At 37.4% G+C, this 18,362-nt stretch overlaps 1 protein-coding gene across 1 annotated transcript in view; it reads left to right on the top strand.

Moving 5' to 3' along the window:
• Positions 1 to 5,293: 5,293 nt before the first annotated feature.
• LOC139151283 (pre-mRNA splicing regulator USH1G-like) overlaps positions 5,294 to 18,362 on the top strand; it is a 31,218-nt gene continuing 18,149 nt past the window's right edge. The window contains exon 1 of the mRNA XM_070723966.1: positions 5,294 to 5,689. Coding sequence (XP_070580067.1) covers positions 5,526 to 5,689 — 164 coding nt within the window. The 5' untranslated portion in view covers positions 5,294 to 5,525. The remainder of the gene's footprint in view (positions 5,690 to 18,362) is intronic.

Raw genomic sequence — 18,362 nt, 5'->3', positions numbered from 1 at the left:
TTTCAGCAGTAATTTGGCTTTTTACGTCAAGTCCAAAAATGGATTTGAAGTCACCAACTCTACGTACGGGTCTTTGCAGGGCTGTGGTGAGCGGGCGGGGCTATTAGCTGTAGCGGAACACACAGCATCGTACGCAGGGCTACAGTATGACAGAACATAAGATTTTATAGCTGTGGGTCCATAGCTGTGGTGTTTTCAGACGGGATTCCTGCCTTTTACGGGTTGTTTTTGACTTTTACGATTTTAACCCGGACCCACAGCTAAAGATTTTATAGTCATGACAAATTCTGAGAATTTCGTAAGCTCAAAATTCCATGCGAACGCGAAGTTCATTGAGGTATGTCTACAATTTCACCTTTCCAGTAGGCCTACTGGTTGGTCAGAACAAGTTCAAAAGAGAACATAAAGTGCACTATATTCTTCGAAAATTTCTGACCAAATTAAGCTTATCACAAAAGAGCAATTCACGATTAACACACACACACACACACACACACACACACACACACACACACATCTTACATACATACATACATACATACATATATAAACATACATACATACAGACAGACATATATACACAACAAATTAATTCAAGTACAAGGAAGTAAAAAGTACTTTATGCGTGAGTTAATTTGTGTTATTATTCATAACGCTCTGTTTTTAGCACCGACCACTGTAAATTCCCACAAGGACTACTGTATACTTCGATATATATATATATATATATATTATATACAAATTGAGTTTTCCAAAAGTTCTTCCATCACAAATTGTTCTCATTTCCCGTTGATTGAATTTTCTCCTGGCAAAGCGAACCACTATGAAAACGTAGGAGTCACGAGACCCTCTTCGTCATAACTCGAACCGTTTACTACTTTTGATGTGTGAATGACAAAAATCTTGATATAGGCCTAAACGAGAGCTTAATATGTGCAGTGTAGACCTTATTGATATTGCAATATTTCAAATAGTCATTCTGAAAAACTAGTTTCTTTTTCTTTTTTGCCTTGGAAATGACAAATATTAGACGAAACTCCTGGACGAAACTCGCAATTCACATCATACTGTAGAGGGCGCCCCATACTCTATCAGTACATTACGATATACTTACTAAAGCAGCTAATAACATTCACGATTTCAAAAATTGCCTGGGAGAGTAAAATCTACAAAATGTCGGAGATTTTATAAATCTTTTGTTTAAATATTTCCTTCGAAATTCTTGCCTCACGCATGAGGTAGACAATATCTACGATACAGCTAGACTCTTGACCGCCCGAATGGTTCAAGTCACGTTGCCACGAGATTAGTTCCCCAAAGGTTTTAGCATATTTCAACTTAGTAGCCATTCTTCATCGTAAGAAATTAAAACCCAGACAATTTTAATCGGCTCATTTGACCATTTAAAGCCGAATAATTTATTTCCTTTTCTTCCATTTCCAAAGCCAAATAGCATCTTTTTTCAATTTTTTTTTTTGGAAGACCAGACGAGTTAGGAAAAGTTCCAAAATTACAAAAGGATAAGTTGCAAAGTTCTCATCGGCTAAGGTAGAGGTTAACTCATCTACGAAAGCAATTTATTTTATTTCTTCCTCCCCGATATTGAAACGATTAATACAAGGTTTCTTTCGAAATGAGTTGGTCGTTATGGCAAGACCAGGTTGAGATCCGTATCACATATTACGTCATATTACGCCTCACATATTACGTCATTCATAGAACTGATAATGAGGTTTTCATAGATTTGATGGGATAATTCATCGAATCATAACTTACTCCTAAATGTGAGTTGTGACAGTTTGCGGCTCTGTCCCTCAGCCGCGATCCGAGGTGCTTGGCATAGGAAAGGTATACACCTATGTAAGCAGCCGCTCTGAACTTCTCTCCTTTTCATGAAATCGTTAGCATAGGGGAGCCGTCATTACTCATGGCCTAGCGCTGGAGGAATTATGGAATCTTCTCAATTTCCCTGACTCCCTTCTTAAATTGAGAAATTTAATTAGTCACACCTCTGCCTCCCTAGAAAAAAATAGAAAGTCAGTCAGCCATTTTTCATGAATTTTGTTTGATACGAGATATTACTTACATTGTTTGACATGTTGAAAGATGCTGAATGAATGGGTGACCATACATATATTCGACCCCGGTTTTAAACAAATTAAATGAAACCCATCGCGAAAATGAATTAATGGTCATGACCATTAATTCATTTTCGCAATGGTTTCGTTTATCATCTCCAAAACCGGGGTTGAATACTGCATGGTTACCCATTCATTCAGTATCTTTCAACATGTCAAACAATATAAGTAGTATCTCGTATCAAACAAAATTTATGGAAAATAGCCTACTTTGTCCCTTTACAAAACAAGACTTATGTGAATAGAGAAATAACAATTGCACAGTGACCTCAAGAATTGTTGCAGTACAGAATTTTAAAGGGGGCATCATTAGCTTTTGACACATTTTTCTTTGTTTTTGTTGGAGACATGTGTCTCAGAACAGATTGCTGTGTAGCATTAATTTATTTGTATAGCAATTCAATTGAAATAAATATTATGGTTGAAGATAAAAAACGACTCAGCATTTTAGCTTACTACTTATAGTATACTACTTAAAGCACAGTCGTTATTTCAACAAATACAGTTTCAATGTATATGTGTATAATTCAAAAGGGATTTCCATAACAAAATTTTTATTTATTTGAGCAAGATCAAATATAAATATCTTCAATTTTCCACGAGTAAGATAGTATTTTTTCAGTATATTGTGTGTTTGTTAGATGATTTCCAACTTAGCTGAAAATTTGCCTTTGCACGACCGTGCCTGAGTCTTCACTGTCATAAACGTTGATCTTCGGCACACATCATAATTCTCATTTGACTGGGACTTTAACATCTTTTCCAAAGTGCTTGTGATGTTTTCCATGTGCATTTGCAGCTCTGCCCCATCTGTTATCAGTGGCAAATATGGGCATTGTTTCTGACTTCTTCTGCATGCCAACAAAATCCATTTATAAAACTGAAGAAACGAGTCTGCTTTATTTTCGAAGAATGTATCTTCACTTTTTTGCGTACTTTCACAAGTTGCTTCCGATCTCCATACCAAAAGCTGGTACCTTGAAGGAACGATTGCTTTGAACCAAATCCACTCAATTGGCGGATACAGGTAACCACTCTGTTGAATTTTTGTTGATCAAAGCAACCTATCTAAATCATTTCATCATTTGTGGTCACTGGTCACTTCTCTTACCTTGAGAACGATTCCGCCTGACGTATCTTATATGTTGGCTTACGCTAAGCCGCCAAGCTATCATTCTGTTCGGAAAGATTTTCATGTTTTGAACCTTTCATGGGCATTAGATTCCATGTAAACTTTATTCAAGGATAATGTACGTTGACATTTCAGTCTATGTAACTTCAAGTTGTTTGATGATATGATCCAACATGGCTGTTTGCCAAAAATGTCGTTATTAGGGTATCCCATAATTTTTAGTTTATTTTTGTGGCCCTCTTTCAAGTGTCATTCAGTAAACCGAGCTCTTCAATTTTAACTCCGCGTAACCGCTATATCATCTCCTTCAGGACCAAGAAAAAATTCAAGTGAGTAGCGCATACATGGATAGTCGCAACATCAGCAGGATCACATGACATTGCCTTGCGGCCATTAAATTGGTATCACACTCTTTGCTCATAGTTTCCTCATGTCATGTAAAATTTTTGGATTCTTGAAGAACTAAAAAAAAACTGATATCATTCGATACAAATTACAAGAACTTGTAAGTAACTCCAAGGGGTTCAGCTTATCTTAGAAGCCGTAAAGTCGTTATTTTCATTTTTTATGGAACAAGATGGTGAAGACAAACTTTCTGTACAGTTCATCCATAAATATGACTCCACGCACGTTAGAGATCAAAGTGTTCCCAAACAGAATTCTGTTTAAATTGAGTCAGTGTAACCAATTAGCTTTTGTCATAATACTTTACACAGATACAGGAAAGTTCTGTCGCGGCCTTCCATCACAGTTGGTTGTTCAGGTAAACACTTTGCCAGTGAGCTCATCGTCAGTGCCATAAAAAATACATTGCCTCATAGACCCTCGAGGGTCTATGATTGCCTCAAACGTCTTCTTGAAAATGAAACGCTCACAGCACATATTATGTCCCCGTCAGAAAGAAAAGCCATGTCAATAAGGGGCAACATCAAAAGTTCAATATATTAAATCTAACTTAATTGCTTACGTTTGGCCTCAGACCCCCCCCCCCTTCTAACTTAACTGACCTAAAATTGAAAAACATTGCGGACTCATACCCTGTACTAATTCTTACAAACGACGTACCAATGTACCATTGAATTAAATAAAAATTGAAAACCATTATAAAGTAACAAAAATACGGGTGACTGGATTGGTTTTAACGTACAAAACCAGCCTTGAAATCGTAAAATTTGCCAAAAAGACGTTAAATCGTTTCTGACTGCACAGAAATTAATTTGGCCAAAACCCCCCACCCCCAAACTTAAGCAATTAAGTTTTTTTTCAAACATCGATCTTTTGACGTCGCCCCTAATACTTATCATATCATAATAACTCTGAATTAGGCCTACTACACCAAGAATATTTTTTTCTAGTTGACTTGGATACATTTATGGTTCAGGCGTCAGATTGTCTTGCAAGAAAATTTACTTACAATATCAATGGAAAACAAAAGGCAATGACACCTTCATTATCTTCTTACAGAGTAGAACAAACTCGATCCCTGGGATCATGTCTACATAACTCTAAACCGAGAATATATGCCTCCTGGCTATTGGCGCCCTCTCAGTTGGGTTCAATATAAGCTTATATTGAGGAGCCTCGAGTACAGCCTGCGTGAATCAGTATATCCGTTTTAATTTCTTTATTTCAAATTACCTTTAGGACAGGTGACTTAATTGCTAGTACCGTGTCGTTATAATACACGTAAGGTGTATAAAGAGTTATTAATCCCCGCACAAGTTATAATGGAGACAGTGGTAAAGAATTAGGCCTATGAAGTCACAAAGTAGGCCTAAATTCAATACGAGCAGTAAGGCATACATGTATATATATTTTTTTTTTACTTAAATTAGATTTCTAAGCTAAATCACGAATGCATTTGTGTAAGCCTACATCCACAGACCCGATGTACTCTTCTTCAATTTCCCGACCCTAAACTTTTCTTTGCGTTACAAAGCACACGAGCCAATACCCAGCAATACCCCCTCTTATTAGAACAGAAGTGAAAATGGTCCACTCCCAGTGCCAAAGTTCAATGAGATAAAGATACGGTTACATTGAATGACCTCTGCGCTGAGCGCTCCGCTACCCTTTTCTGCCAGCCGCATGCAGCACCGGTCACGCCGTGTTTGTCCCGAATTCTGAAAGTAGACACACCCTACTTAGGTGGAATTTGACGTCGAAATCACCCGACTTCGAACATTTTGAAGTTAACGCGGAAATTTTGCTATGTTTCAAGTTTAATCTGTTCATTTGTAGTGGGACTATAAACGATGACCGACCGGTTTCACCAAGCAGCCAAAGACGGCTATTTGGACCTGTTGCGTGAGGCGACTAAAAAGGACTGTAATCGTATCGACGAAGATGGCCGAACGCCGACCATGTATGCCTCTTATTACGGCAATGCAGATGCGCTCAGGCTGATAGTCAGCCGCGGGTAAGTGCTTTTTCATGTTAGGATGGGAAAACCAGACGGTGAATTTATCCCCAAACGATGCGAAAATTGCCCGACTTTTTGTTCACCCAACCTAGCTACGTCAATGCGATAATGCGATATGAACTGGATCTCATATCCATGTGTAAACCTAGTTACCACAATATTGAACTTGTATCTAGGTCATATATTACAACTACTAGACTGGGTGGACCTTTTTGTCCTGGTGTTCAAGGTGTACGAAAATAGCCGTCGGTATTCCAACCAATTTATGCGAGAGGGCCAATGTGAAATTTCGGCCACGGCGCGTTGGGGCGATAGAGTGGTCGCAGACAGCTGTGCGCAAACAGCCCCCACTATTGTAAATAATTATGCAATAAAGACGACAGTAGCTCAGAACCGAGATAAGGACAAAAATCAACGGTGTTGAATAATATAACAACGGTATCAAGTCATGGTTACGTTTGTCGTATCTGTCTTGACACGCTGTCTGTGCCCGGTCTCGCTTGTCCAATATTGCACCGCACCGCGCACGCTTGTTGTAGACCACGAAATACTGAAATTTATTGCAGACGGCAATAAACCGTTTTCATAATCTTCAGAACGTGGAACATAGGGTTTCAAAGTTTCAAGACCCGAGAAACAAAATGGATGCTCGAATAAAAAAAAAATGATAGAGACAATCCCCTCCACATTTGGGCTGGATCTGATCAACAAGTGGTTAATGTTCGTCGATGAGCCATATTAAATGATATTTCAATCGATATACAGCATTCCACAGTCTCATCATCTGATGCCTAATACATCAAATTATGAGGATGTCTTCCTGAAGTGCCATTAGATAATAAGTGTTTATACAAAATGAAAGACACGTTCAGTATATAGCACTTAATAATTAACTTCAGGTAGCAAAGAAGAGTACTTGTGACACGCAGTCAGGCTTGTGTATACTGTCAACAAAAAGTGCTCACTTGTATATAATGAAATTATTCCATGCATGTGTTTGTATTCCTTTTAATACAATATCGGTACCATCAGAAAAATGAAATCAGGACCGGACTTTTATTTTTGGTATGCTCCCATTTGCTATATTTCAGTTATGAATGTCAAATTGTTTTTTTGTAAACGCTGTAAAGTAGATATCAAAAGGCTTGTGAATAACAAAGATCTTTAAATTTGTTATACTCTTTGAGTTTATGAATTTGAATTCTCAATTGCCTTATGTTGCACATCTTATATCTTGTACACAACTTCTCAGACAAGGCCAACAAAAAATGGTGATAAGGGTGTTTTGACCTATGTGGCATGGTTCATGTGAACAAGTGAAAGGAAAATGAAATACATTTGTTGCCATGGTAGGAGGCAAACTTTACTATCAGATCTGTATTTCTCCTTATACACACAGAGTTTGAATGAAAGTCTCATCTTTGAAGGATTAGTTAACATCATGTTCCTCCCGTCCTCTCACTCCCATTTCATTGTTTTTATGTCCACCCATCTTGGTTAACCCTTTCACCACCATGGTTTGGCCCAATCCCATTGTTATTGATGGTGAGAGTGGACCTGTTCACAGGGAATTAGGGTGAATGGGTTAAAACAATGGGGATGTCCTAAAACCTGATTATGAAGGTTGAAAGGTCTGTTAGAAGTAGATCCATTAGAATAGTGATAAAACTGTCATAAAACAGAGTTGTGAGTGAACTTATGTCTGTACAGTGTAGCACATGACCAGTTCATGAATGAACTTATTTTATAATTTTTAATATGAATAAGACAGAAATACCAAAGTCAAGAAAAGCCAGTCTTCTAGCTCTATGACCATAGCTACATCTGGAAGTGCAAAGAAATCAGTGGTTTAATACAAAATGTTCAAATTTTTTAGTGTATGATGTCGCCTTACCACTCATCGAAACCCTATCACCCTCACTCAATACAAGAGTCCAAGCTACCGTTTGAAAACACTAGGGATTATCCACTGGATGGTATAAGAAAGGTAGCAATGCCACACAAAGGTTTTTTGAAGGATAAACACTGGTTTTAGGACCAAGTTTAGGATGAAATGTGTGTAGCTATAATACATATGTAAGTGATCGCAAGTCCCTATAGATGAGTGAGTCACTGTTGGATCCTTTAAAAGCTTTAAAGAACACCTTACACTGGAAGGGGTTCCGCCTTAAAATGTGAATATAAATGTTATTTTGTGATTTTCTGACCTGATCTTAGTGACCTCATTTACGTCTGTTTCGACTTTTTTTCCTCTTACAAAATATGTTACCTGTTGTACATATTGAGGACTCTATCCTCATCAGCATTTTAGCAAGGTGCTTGAGATTTCATGGCAGCCGTAGTAGGAAATGCCGGTAATGTCATTAACAGTACAGGAATTCTCTATGTTTAAAACAGATGTGTCAGCCAGTGATTGCAAATCTACAGTGGCCTAGCTGACACAGATTAAAACATTGTTATCGTGACCTTTTGTATTGAGGTGACTTTCATTGCAGCCTCGGAAGGTCACTGTACAATAGATGGTTACTCTTGTGGAAAGATATGTTCCCTACAAAACCACATTGTGAAGTGGAAACACATTGTAGAGTGGAGTTATTGAAGAAGAACCCAAGGGCACACCCTTCTATTCAATGCAAGATGATCAATAGGAGCAAGGTGACTCCGCCAAACTTTTGCTTTCTGTGTTTGTACAAGGATTAGTTAGTGATGACATCAGTGGTAGTTTCCAACACTAAAAAATTACTGATATATGGTACATGAACCTAAATTCAGATATACTGTGCTTATGTAGGTAATATATAGTAACAAGAGAGTGTATGATAAACCGCCTTGACATTTTCAGCAGATGAGGTGGAGACGCCGCTACCTCAAGAACATATCAAACCCTCAGATTTTCACCATACTTTGATGGTAGGCTTCTTGATTGTAGTGTTTTGAAACATGTGAAGTAAAACGAGCCTTTAAATGTCTTGGTTTTGCAAAAATCAAAAACTTCATGTTTTTTTTCCCATAGAGTTAACATAGGCATAGCAGCCATTTTGAATTTCAAATATGGGTAAAGTTTAGGTAAAGAGTTTGTTTCTATAGTACCAGATTTTGCATGCTGGCCTCTGATTTTCATTCTGGATTTTGAAAGAGGACTGTGTAAACGTTTCCTTGAGGAAAGTTTGAGCAAGAGTTTAAATATTTCAGTCGCGAGTTGTGTTCTACATTAACACTCTCAGACCTGAACCCCCTATATATACCATAGGGGTAATGGCATGTAACCAAAAAGTCTAGCCTAAAGGGGTTAAGTCTGATAAAAGGCTGAGTTGTTTTTACTTGTGCACTCTCACTTCCTGATTTCCCTCAATATTCTGATTTGTCTTAAAAACAGCAGCACTGTTTCAAACTTGAAGTGAGCCGAATATGTTCACATGTCGTGCATTTTCATGAAGTGTATACGATCCTTTTTGCTTATAAATCTAGAATTGAATAATTTGGCATATTCTTTTTATCAATCATCAAAGTTCAGCAATGGCGTGCATCTTTCAAATCTCATTCATATTCCGCTTTGACTAATTCTTTCCAATATGACTATTAGTTTCAGTTTGATTCATACACATGCTGATATCTATATGAGTATTTCACAAGACTAAGGTGAACTTGATGTTTGTCGTGTGTCCTGTTCTGCAGTCAATATCACATCCCTTTGTCTAAGACTTTCCCAGTAGACTCCACGTCCACCATAGCAGGTGTCTCAGCTTGAAAATGATCTCCAGGTACAAGGCTGTTTTATTTAGAAGCTTTGAATGATTTGTTTTTCAAAACCAAATCATGCATGACCCCATGCCTTGCAGCTAGGAACTTCACCTGTGTGTGACATCGACAGGGGGTAAATTCCCTTCCAAGTCCTTTGTTTATACAGGTAGACAGCCTACTTTCTGAATGCTGTTATTCATGCAAGTGTGTCTTCTTAATGTGGTCGCGTTCTGGCCTCGTCCTTCGGATGGATGATGGTGCACCTAAGAATGTTAGACAGTGTTGACTGGTCTTTGTGTACAGTTCCTATTCAGTGCTTTCCTTCATAAAGGATGATGTGTTTACAGGAAAGCCTGCAAAACGAACTACTCATAGTGTAAAATGTGAGTTTTTGAAAAAAAAATTTCAGATAAGGTGTGTATTGACCACATATATTTTGGGTGTTTACTGCTCCTATACAAGTTTCATCTTTTGAAAAACAAGCAATGCATGTGTATTCAGTTACAATAATACTGTATATTCAGACAGTATTGTAAAGAAGAGATATATCCCATTCAAAAACCAGGAAATTCTCTACTGCTGTTGGCCTCGCATTGCTTTTATAGGTGGCTGTGTGTAGCTCTGGGCAGTTTCTGAGAGATTTTTTCCACACATCAAAATTTCCATATGGAGTGTAATCAGCTTTTGATACAGAGGAGATAGATCCAATATGCTTGCTGATATGTCAGCCATATTTAGTGGAATTGGTGTGATTTAAACATGTAAAGGGTGTCTGGTGTCAGACAGTCACCCCGTGGCCCTACCCTCATCCCCCTGGACAGTTACCACCAAGATAGTTTCCATCAACTGTGTGGTCTTACATTAGGGACAGGATTAGGATAAAGTGCCCCATTAGATAATATCTAGGGTACAAGTCCTTGAACTGTTCATAGAGTCGCCTGATATGCTGATGCTGTCTCTTCCCATCAAGAAATCTCATTGTTAAAAATATAGGACTAAAATTTATAAAGTTAAAAAGTTCTGTTTTGAAATGCTTTTTCTTATATCATCAAACTGTGTCTGTATAACATCCAGATAAAAATTCATGAAATATAAAAGTGACCTGAAATGGTCTTATGGTTTGGCTTAGGTGTGGTTGTGTTGTGTACCATAAGTATGTGTACCGTATCAGTAGTGCCATTTTGTTTACCTATGGTGATTGTCTTTTGTCTTTCAGGTGTGGTTGTCGTGTCCAGTTTGCCTATGCAGTAGTTATAAAGCCATTCTCTTTGTCTTGTTGCACCAGTCACAAACCATATTCTTTGTCTTGGCTTTCTTGCACCAGTCACAAATCATCTTCATTTTGTATTTTTTTTCCTTCAATATTACTTTTTAAGATCTGCATTCAACAGGTGGTTGTTTCATCAAAATACGTAAATCTGACCTGTTCATTCATGCATTTGCATTGTAGGGTCCACCACCAGACGTTTGTGTTCAGTCGGCTTGCTCTATACAAGTATACACAATTTGCATATTTATTACATTTTAAATGATAGGTCATTAAAACGCCAATCTTCAAATCCAGGCGTTCACATTAGTGGTTGTTTACATCAATGGTTTTATAGGATTTTAATCCTTTGTTCTCCTTTGCACATTGGTCAAGTCGATCAATATTTTTAGAGGTAAAACTGATAAAAACCTGCACCTTTAAATGAAGCTTTATGTGTGACTTCGAGATCGATATTTCCACGGTTAAGAATTGGAAACAATGGAGTATTGTTTTTTGAGAAATGTTTCAAAATATTTAATCCATCTTTACTCCTCTCATTCTTTTAATATCATGTTAACCCTTTGAGTGCTGTAATTTTTCCCACCAAAATTTTGATGCAGCATTTTACCAATTTTTTATGAATTTTTCTGAAAATTTTTGATAATTGTGGACCAAATGGACAACACATTTCATTGGCTACAGTTTTTCACCAACATTTGGGCAAAAATCTGACAAAAATTGACAAGTATATATTTTATATAAGCGACAAAAATTGACTTTCGAGCTCAAAGCGTTAAATGCTCACTGAATATCAGATAATACTGTGTGTACCAAAACATAATCAGGCATCAGTGGGTCCTTTCTACAGATTGAAAGAATCCTTCTCTAAGAGGTTCTAAGAGACAAATATCTTCAGTTTTGGATATAATAGGATTTTGCCAGCTAAGTTACAGGTAGTAATCCCCCATACAATGGCAGTTTCGACAATTAGGTATTTAGGGTTTTAACAGAAATACCACACACTCACTTTTAAAGTGTGTGTACAGTGGCTACTGCATCCATTGTCTCTGAAAACCATAATATTTTTGTCTAAACAATGGAACAGTCAGTCTGGAGAATAATGTCATTAATTTAATCCCATTTCTTTGAAGACGCTACTAATACTTTTTAACCCGGCCACCGCCATGGTTTCACCCAAACCCAGTGTTGTCAATGATGAGTTGTGGACCTGTAATACAAGAAATTGGGGGTGAACAGGTCACAAAAATCCAAGAAAAGAGGAGTTCCTGTTCCGTTGAAAGGTGCTGGTTAAATAAGTCTCCTTCCTATTTTAAGCATGATGCTTCTGTGGAGCCCATCATTCAGTGTAAGTCAGTAGTTGAAGTGTTTGTCTACTTGAGTGAAATTAATGGGGAAGTTTCTATAATAAATCCACACTTTTCTTTTGTGGTCAGTCTTTGCGTACGCTAAGTGGCAATCATTATTTCCAGAAAAATAAATGTAATGTTTTTTTTCTTTCAATGTGTGACAGTTGAATCATTCTCATTCAGTTCTTTTTGCCTCTGCAATTTTAGTCACTCATTTTCTTTCATGCTTTTCGATATCAGTTTGGCCAAATTCCAGATTCTTACCATGCCTAGCAAATCACCAGATCTGATGGTAATCTGCAGACCTTTTGTTTGGAAAAGAAAATAGTTGACAGTCATTCATCATTCCAACATGACAAAGTTCAGCAGAAATACGAAAAAAAGAATTCTGATAATCGAAGTCTGCGTCTGACACTCTGACTTCCTGCAGATCAGAACATTTGTGAATTCATAACTGGCAACCAGCACAGAAGCTCGTTTTACCCCGAAGTGGCATGACCTTTCCTTGGGTCAGAGCATAGAGGTACACTCCTCCTACGTGGAGGCCATTCCTGGCGGCCAACAGTAAATGCATGCACTCATCTCTCACCATGCTATACAAGCAACATAACCATTTTGTCTCAAAATCATACAGCATAGGATTTTCTCTCCTTATCTTTTAATTATATATCTTCCAGAAAAGATTTTTATCAGCCACCGTAAATAGGTCATCGCTTGCGGTACATACAACAGCTCGCTTGCTTGACTTCCGTTTGGCTTTCGTCTCTGCGAACTGCCTCAGAACTTTCTTTGTTCTGCTCAGCAAACAGATAAATCAACAGGTATTACGTCTGTCCACCATTCCATCTCTGACAAATGAATACTCACTTGAATGGATCCATTGATCCATTTCCATGAAATGCAACAGAGTTACAATAACATCGAAAAGTTTATGAAATTGAAATAAGTGAAGTCAGCATTGGCAATATGACCTGAAGGTTTTGACATGTGTTAATTCATTAGCTTGTCAGAGGCCTTTCAATATGTTGTGCATAAGAGTTTAACATGCACGCTTTTCTACAGGTACTAGGAATTTATTGCAAGTTCTGGCTCATACAACTGAGGCATGTCCTGTAACAGTCTACAGAGTTTCTTGCCGCCTTGATCTTGTATCTCTGAACACTTCTGAAATTGTAGATTCAAACTGCATGATAGTAACAAATGGAACATTTCACAGCACGGTTTTCTCCCCTTGGCCACATGTCTTGGTAGAACCATTTATTTTGACCTCTATGATTTTCTCATTCATGCACCATGAGATATTAGTCATTCAGCGACATTAATTTGAGTTATAGTACTGAAATATTGCAGAACTTCCTTAGCCCCTCCCAATGTTCAAGTTATAGTTCGTCAGATTGTCTCCAATCACTGTTGGATCACTATACTTTGAAGCAGGGATGTTTTGATTGAAGGGACAATATTCCTTGACGAAGCACACTTATTTTTGTATGTGTGTACCTATTTGATTCACACCTGGCAAAAGATTGTTTTTCATTGAATGTAATTGGTTGAAACAATGTGTATTCTCACTAGTAATATGCCTCTTTAAATTTGATGTTGCTTGTAAAATTGAAAAAAAACTGTGGCAGCTCATGGACAGTATAATGGAGGGTCCCACTCTATTGTCTATGTGTAGCTATAGAAAATATTGCATTTTAAGACTGTTTGGATAAGGTTTCCTTAGTATCAATATTAAATTGATTATAAAGCTAAATTTTTATTGCATTCAACCCTTTGGTAGCACAAGCAGCCAGCAAATATCTCATTAATATTAATTATTAAAACTAGCCACCAAAGAAGCCCTAGATGCCCGCAGGCTAGACCAAGTTGGTCTTTTCCTAATACAGTGCTGAATTCCATCATGTGTGTAGTTTGTTTACAAAACAGTGACAGAGTATCAGGTTATTGGGTTTCTGTTGAAATCTGTTGTTTGAATAATATAAAAACGTTCTATCCTTCTATGAAAGCCACCCACAATTTATCTTGCACCAAATCACAAATAACTTAGTTCTGTTTCTCTTTCAGGCTTGTCTTTTCTCAGAATTTTAATAGCTTACATATTAGACTGGTAATTAACTTGTGCAACTGTGTACATCCTTATGTAATCTCTGTTTGAGGGCCCATACAGTTGGATATTTGTAGTTTAACAGCTACTCTGAAAATCTGTCAATATTTTTCAAAGTAAACATCAATGCATGGAATAGTATGGATGCTTGAAAAGTGTGCCATGACCAAGTGGGGGTTACCCCCTCCCCTTTAATGACTGTTACTAAGTTATTAAAGTAAACCAATCAATAAAAAAAATACCTGAATGGACCCATGGTTGTAGTTTCCTACAGAACATTGAGTTTTATGGCTGTATTGTATTGTACATGTAGGCTGTCCATGGTCGTCATGGGGGATTTGAGCATTTCAAATATTTCTTTGTAGGTTTTTCTCAAATTGTGGAAAGCAAAGAACAGATATGATAACAGAGTTTTTCGGCAATAACATCAGCTAGACACAGATTAAGGGCAGCTTGGATAAGTGAAGTATTATCTGAAGGTTGCCGAGTGTGTTAGGTGTGGTGAATTACGGTCAAGTGGTCACGTACGTTACAGTAGCAGAAGTGTGGCTAGCTGTAACCTGTACAAAGATGGCGAATAAAGCATGAGCAGGAGCCAATTCAGATTTGGGTGTTGCCTAGATGTGTCGGAGTACATCATCAAGATCATTTCACAGATCTGTGAAGTGATTAAATCTTGACGGTGTCCTGTTAATGAGATAGCATATAATGTATGAAAATGCTTAATTGCAGGCAATACAATTAAGCTATAAGTGATTAAAAATAAACATTTTGAAATAGAGCTATTATTAGTAGAATCAGACAGTTGAAATTTCTTGTGCTAATTCTTGCACAGGCATTAGTACAGGGTTTTTTGAAAAAAATTGGTCTGAATTGAGTTATTATTGAGCATATTATACATGTATGCCTGGTACATTTTGTGAATGATAATGATGTAGAAAGGCAAGTGTTGATGTGTTTTTGGCAAGGCGTGACTTTTACACAATTCCGTTTTCTACGTTCTTTGTGTAGTTTGGTGTTCTGTTCTCTTTTGTACTAGTATGTTAAATTATACAGTGTATCATTTTAGCTCCATGCACTTTTGCCTTGCAGATAGCTTTTAACCGATGGCAGAATGAAGTCAATAATATAAGGTTATTCACAAAATACCTTGGATTTATGTCTGAGTACATTATGCAGCGGAGGTATTGTCCGAGACATGTAACGTCGAGGACAATGCCGAAGCATATGATGTACAAGGACATAAATCCCAGTATTTTGTGAATAAATGATAGTTTTTGTGTCTCGTGATTCTTGTCAATGTAGATTAGCTGTATCAGCTTTTAAACATGCAGTATGTACCGTGTATTGATGTCTGTTCTGGTCCAACATTCTACCCCAGAGTGTACGTACAAACACACCCTATAGCCCCCTCCCCACTCAAATATGTGACATAATTCGATATTCATATCTCCAAGATCGCACATTGTACAATTCAGAACGGTGACCTTATGATTGCCATCTTGCGGCGGAATAACCCCTGCCTGGAATAACCCCTGCCTGGTAAACATTCATGTTTTTTCTTATTTTCATGGTGGTACTAGCATCTTGTGAGCTGACGAAAAAACCAAAAACGGAAAATAAAATAAAAACATGCCGTAGGTATCACAGCATCATTTTCGTAACTAGGATAGGAAAGAAATCAATCATTTTTTAAATCCAATGTTTGTTTTTGAGAATGGAGTTGTATTCTGAATACAACAATGCTTGTGTACTTTTGAGGGTTAATTTACATTCAGAATGTAACCAGCTTTCCTTACAGTGTCCCTGTTACCAGTCTCTTAGCAGTCTGTTCCTCATAGAAGAATGCACACAGAATTGTTTTAAACAACACAATAGTCAGTACCTATTCATCTAAATCAGGGGGGCTTCACTTTTTGAAAGAAAATATTTGATTTGACAACACTTGAATAGTTGGCTTTGTCAGTTTTGTCGCCATAGTAACTCGCTCGCCAACAGTAATCCAGGTTTTTATTTTTCTCTAAATGATGTCTGCATCCTATGATTATCAATCTTTTAACAATACGACCTGTTTGAACTTGTAAGGTCTCAACATTTTTTATTGAACATAAAAATGATGATCTGTTTCCAGTATGTAACATTTTGAAGTCTCCCAATTTGCATAGTGTTTGCCAGTCATTGACCATTGTTCAGGCATCTTTCCATGACTTTGGTTTTTTTTATGGGATTATGACAGGAATATTTGTGTTTTCAGTGAATAGCTGCCCAGGTCTGTTTGAGCTTGAAGATTGTTTATCTTTCAATCCCCAATTTTTGACACCAGAGTTGAGGTCAAAGGTCAAAGTAGGTAGTCACCACACTTATCAGAGTCACAGTGTACTGTAAGGTGGCAATTTACAATTCTGAACAAAATCCCTTGAAAATGTCAATATCTTTTCAATTTCTACTGTATCTCTACTGAACGGAGGAGGTAGCGATTGAATGTACTCAAAGTTTGATTTGTTTTCACCAGGCAGTCAAAAACACACATGCACTTGATCTTCAAGTTGAATTAAACTTTTCAAGAAAAAATAGCGTGTATGACAATACTCAAGAAAGACTGTTGTCAGAATTAAAATAAATGTTTATTTTGTTTAAATTTTGACTTTTCATATTGTACTGCAATGAAAAGGCTTTAGATGTCTGCATACTTTCAGGAGGGATGGAATGCAAACGATGTTGGACAGTAAGCCATGATCAGATTTCATGCCTAATACATCAATAGTTATGACATAAAACATACAAGGTTATAATGAACAAAGAAATAAATCAGATATGAGTGTGGTCTAAATCAAATCACTTATGAAAACACCGTGACTTATATCTACCAGATGGATTTTGCCCCTTGATGAAACTGAAACTTCAAATCCTTCCAACTGTAGCAAAGACATTGACTGAACTGAAAACCCCTATTGTGACATTGGAATTTTGAAGCGTTTTTTTCAGTGAATTAATTTCTAGTGTACTGAGCAAAGTTTATTGCTGAACATGTCAGAAAGCAGGATAAATTTGCACTGGCATCATAACATATGAGTTATTTTTTATCCAGTAATCTATCCGGGTCTTTGGCTGTTGGTTCTGTATACTATGCAATTGAAAGACGGTGTTTCATGGATGTGTTAATAGGGATTTTAGGTCACGTGACATTTGTGTTGAACGTACGCGTTCGATACAGGTCTGGTCCGAACTTTCGTGTTAATTCTTAAATAGACAAAATAATCAGAGAAAATGAAACTGTAGTGTTGAAGATTATTATTTTAACTTCATTTTGGGAAATTTTCACCTTTGTACTACGATAAATGGCAAAGCAGCACGACTACAAACTCACGCGTACCGGCGATTTTGGCGTCCATTATGAGCGTTGTGCCGTGATCTCAAATGTCCCGCGAAGGAGATCGAATATATACCTCTTTGATAGGCTCTCCGCATGACTTATTCCGATCGCATCACTATTTTTTAGGGGTGGTACGAAAGTAGAGATCATGGGCTTCATTTTGAGGGGGCGAACGTTAAAATCGGCCGAGAAAAATTCAATCTGTGATCAAACCGTGTGTTTCGTTTGTGTTTTTTTGAAAGAAAATTTTGATTTCCTTAAACGTTCGGCCCCAAAATTAATTTTATGATAAATATTAATTGTAATTCTGCAATAATTACGAGTCTGACGATGCGAAAAATGATGCTTAAGGCCCTTTTTAGCGAGTATGGTTTCACCCCAACTTTACATCCGGGCACTCCCAGGAATCACACACAAGTAGTCAGCGCTTCGCCGCATGTTCTGTCAGGAGGTCTAAGCTGAGTTCCGACGTTCACGATTTTGCAGCTAGATTTGTCTGATTTCTTATCAAACGCAAGGATCTAGAGATATATATTTCTATACTTTACCCTTTCAAACGTTATCTTGTTCGAAGTAGTTTTACTTCCGGGTGATATTTTTCGATAGACACTGATAAGTTGTCATGTGCAGTGTAGGCATACGCACGTGCACGACACTTTGCGGCGCCGATACTTTACTGAACTGCTCACGTGCACCGCACTTTGCCGATACTATACTGACATTTTAGTTTCGATCTTTAATTTTCCGAGAAGGGGACTATTTTGGTTCTCTCTGAAGAACAAGGCCGTAGATTATTAAATTTGTTCTTTCCCCATTGATGATGGTGTTCCGGACTT

The sequence above is a fragment of the Ptychodera flava genome, chromosome 15 (genome assembly GCF_041260155.1).
Source record: "Ptychodera flava strain L36383 chromosome 15, AS_Pfla_20210202, whole genome shotgun sequence".
Lineage (NCBI taxonomy): Eukaryota > Metazoa > Hemichordata > Enteropneusta > Ptychoderidae > Ptychodera > Ptychodera flava.
This window is presented reverse-complemented; position numbering and strand designations above follow the sequence as displayed.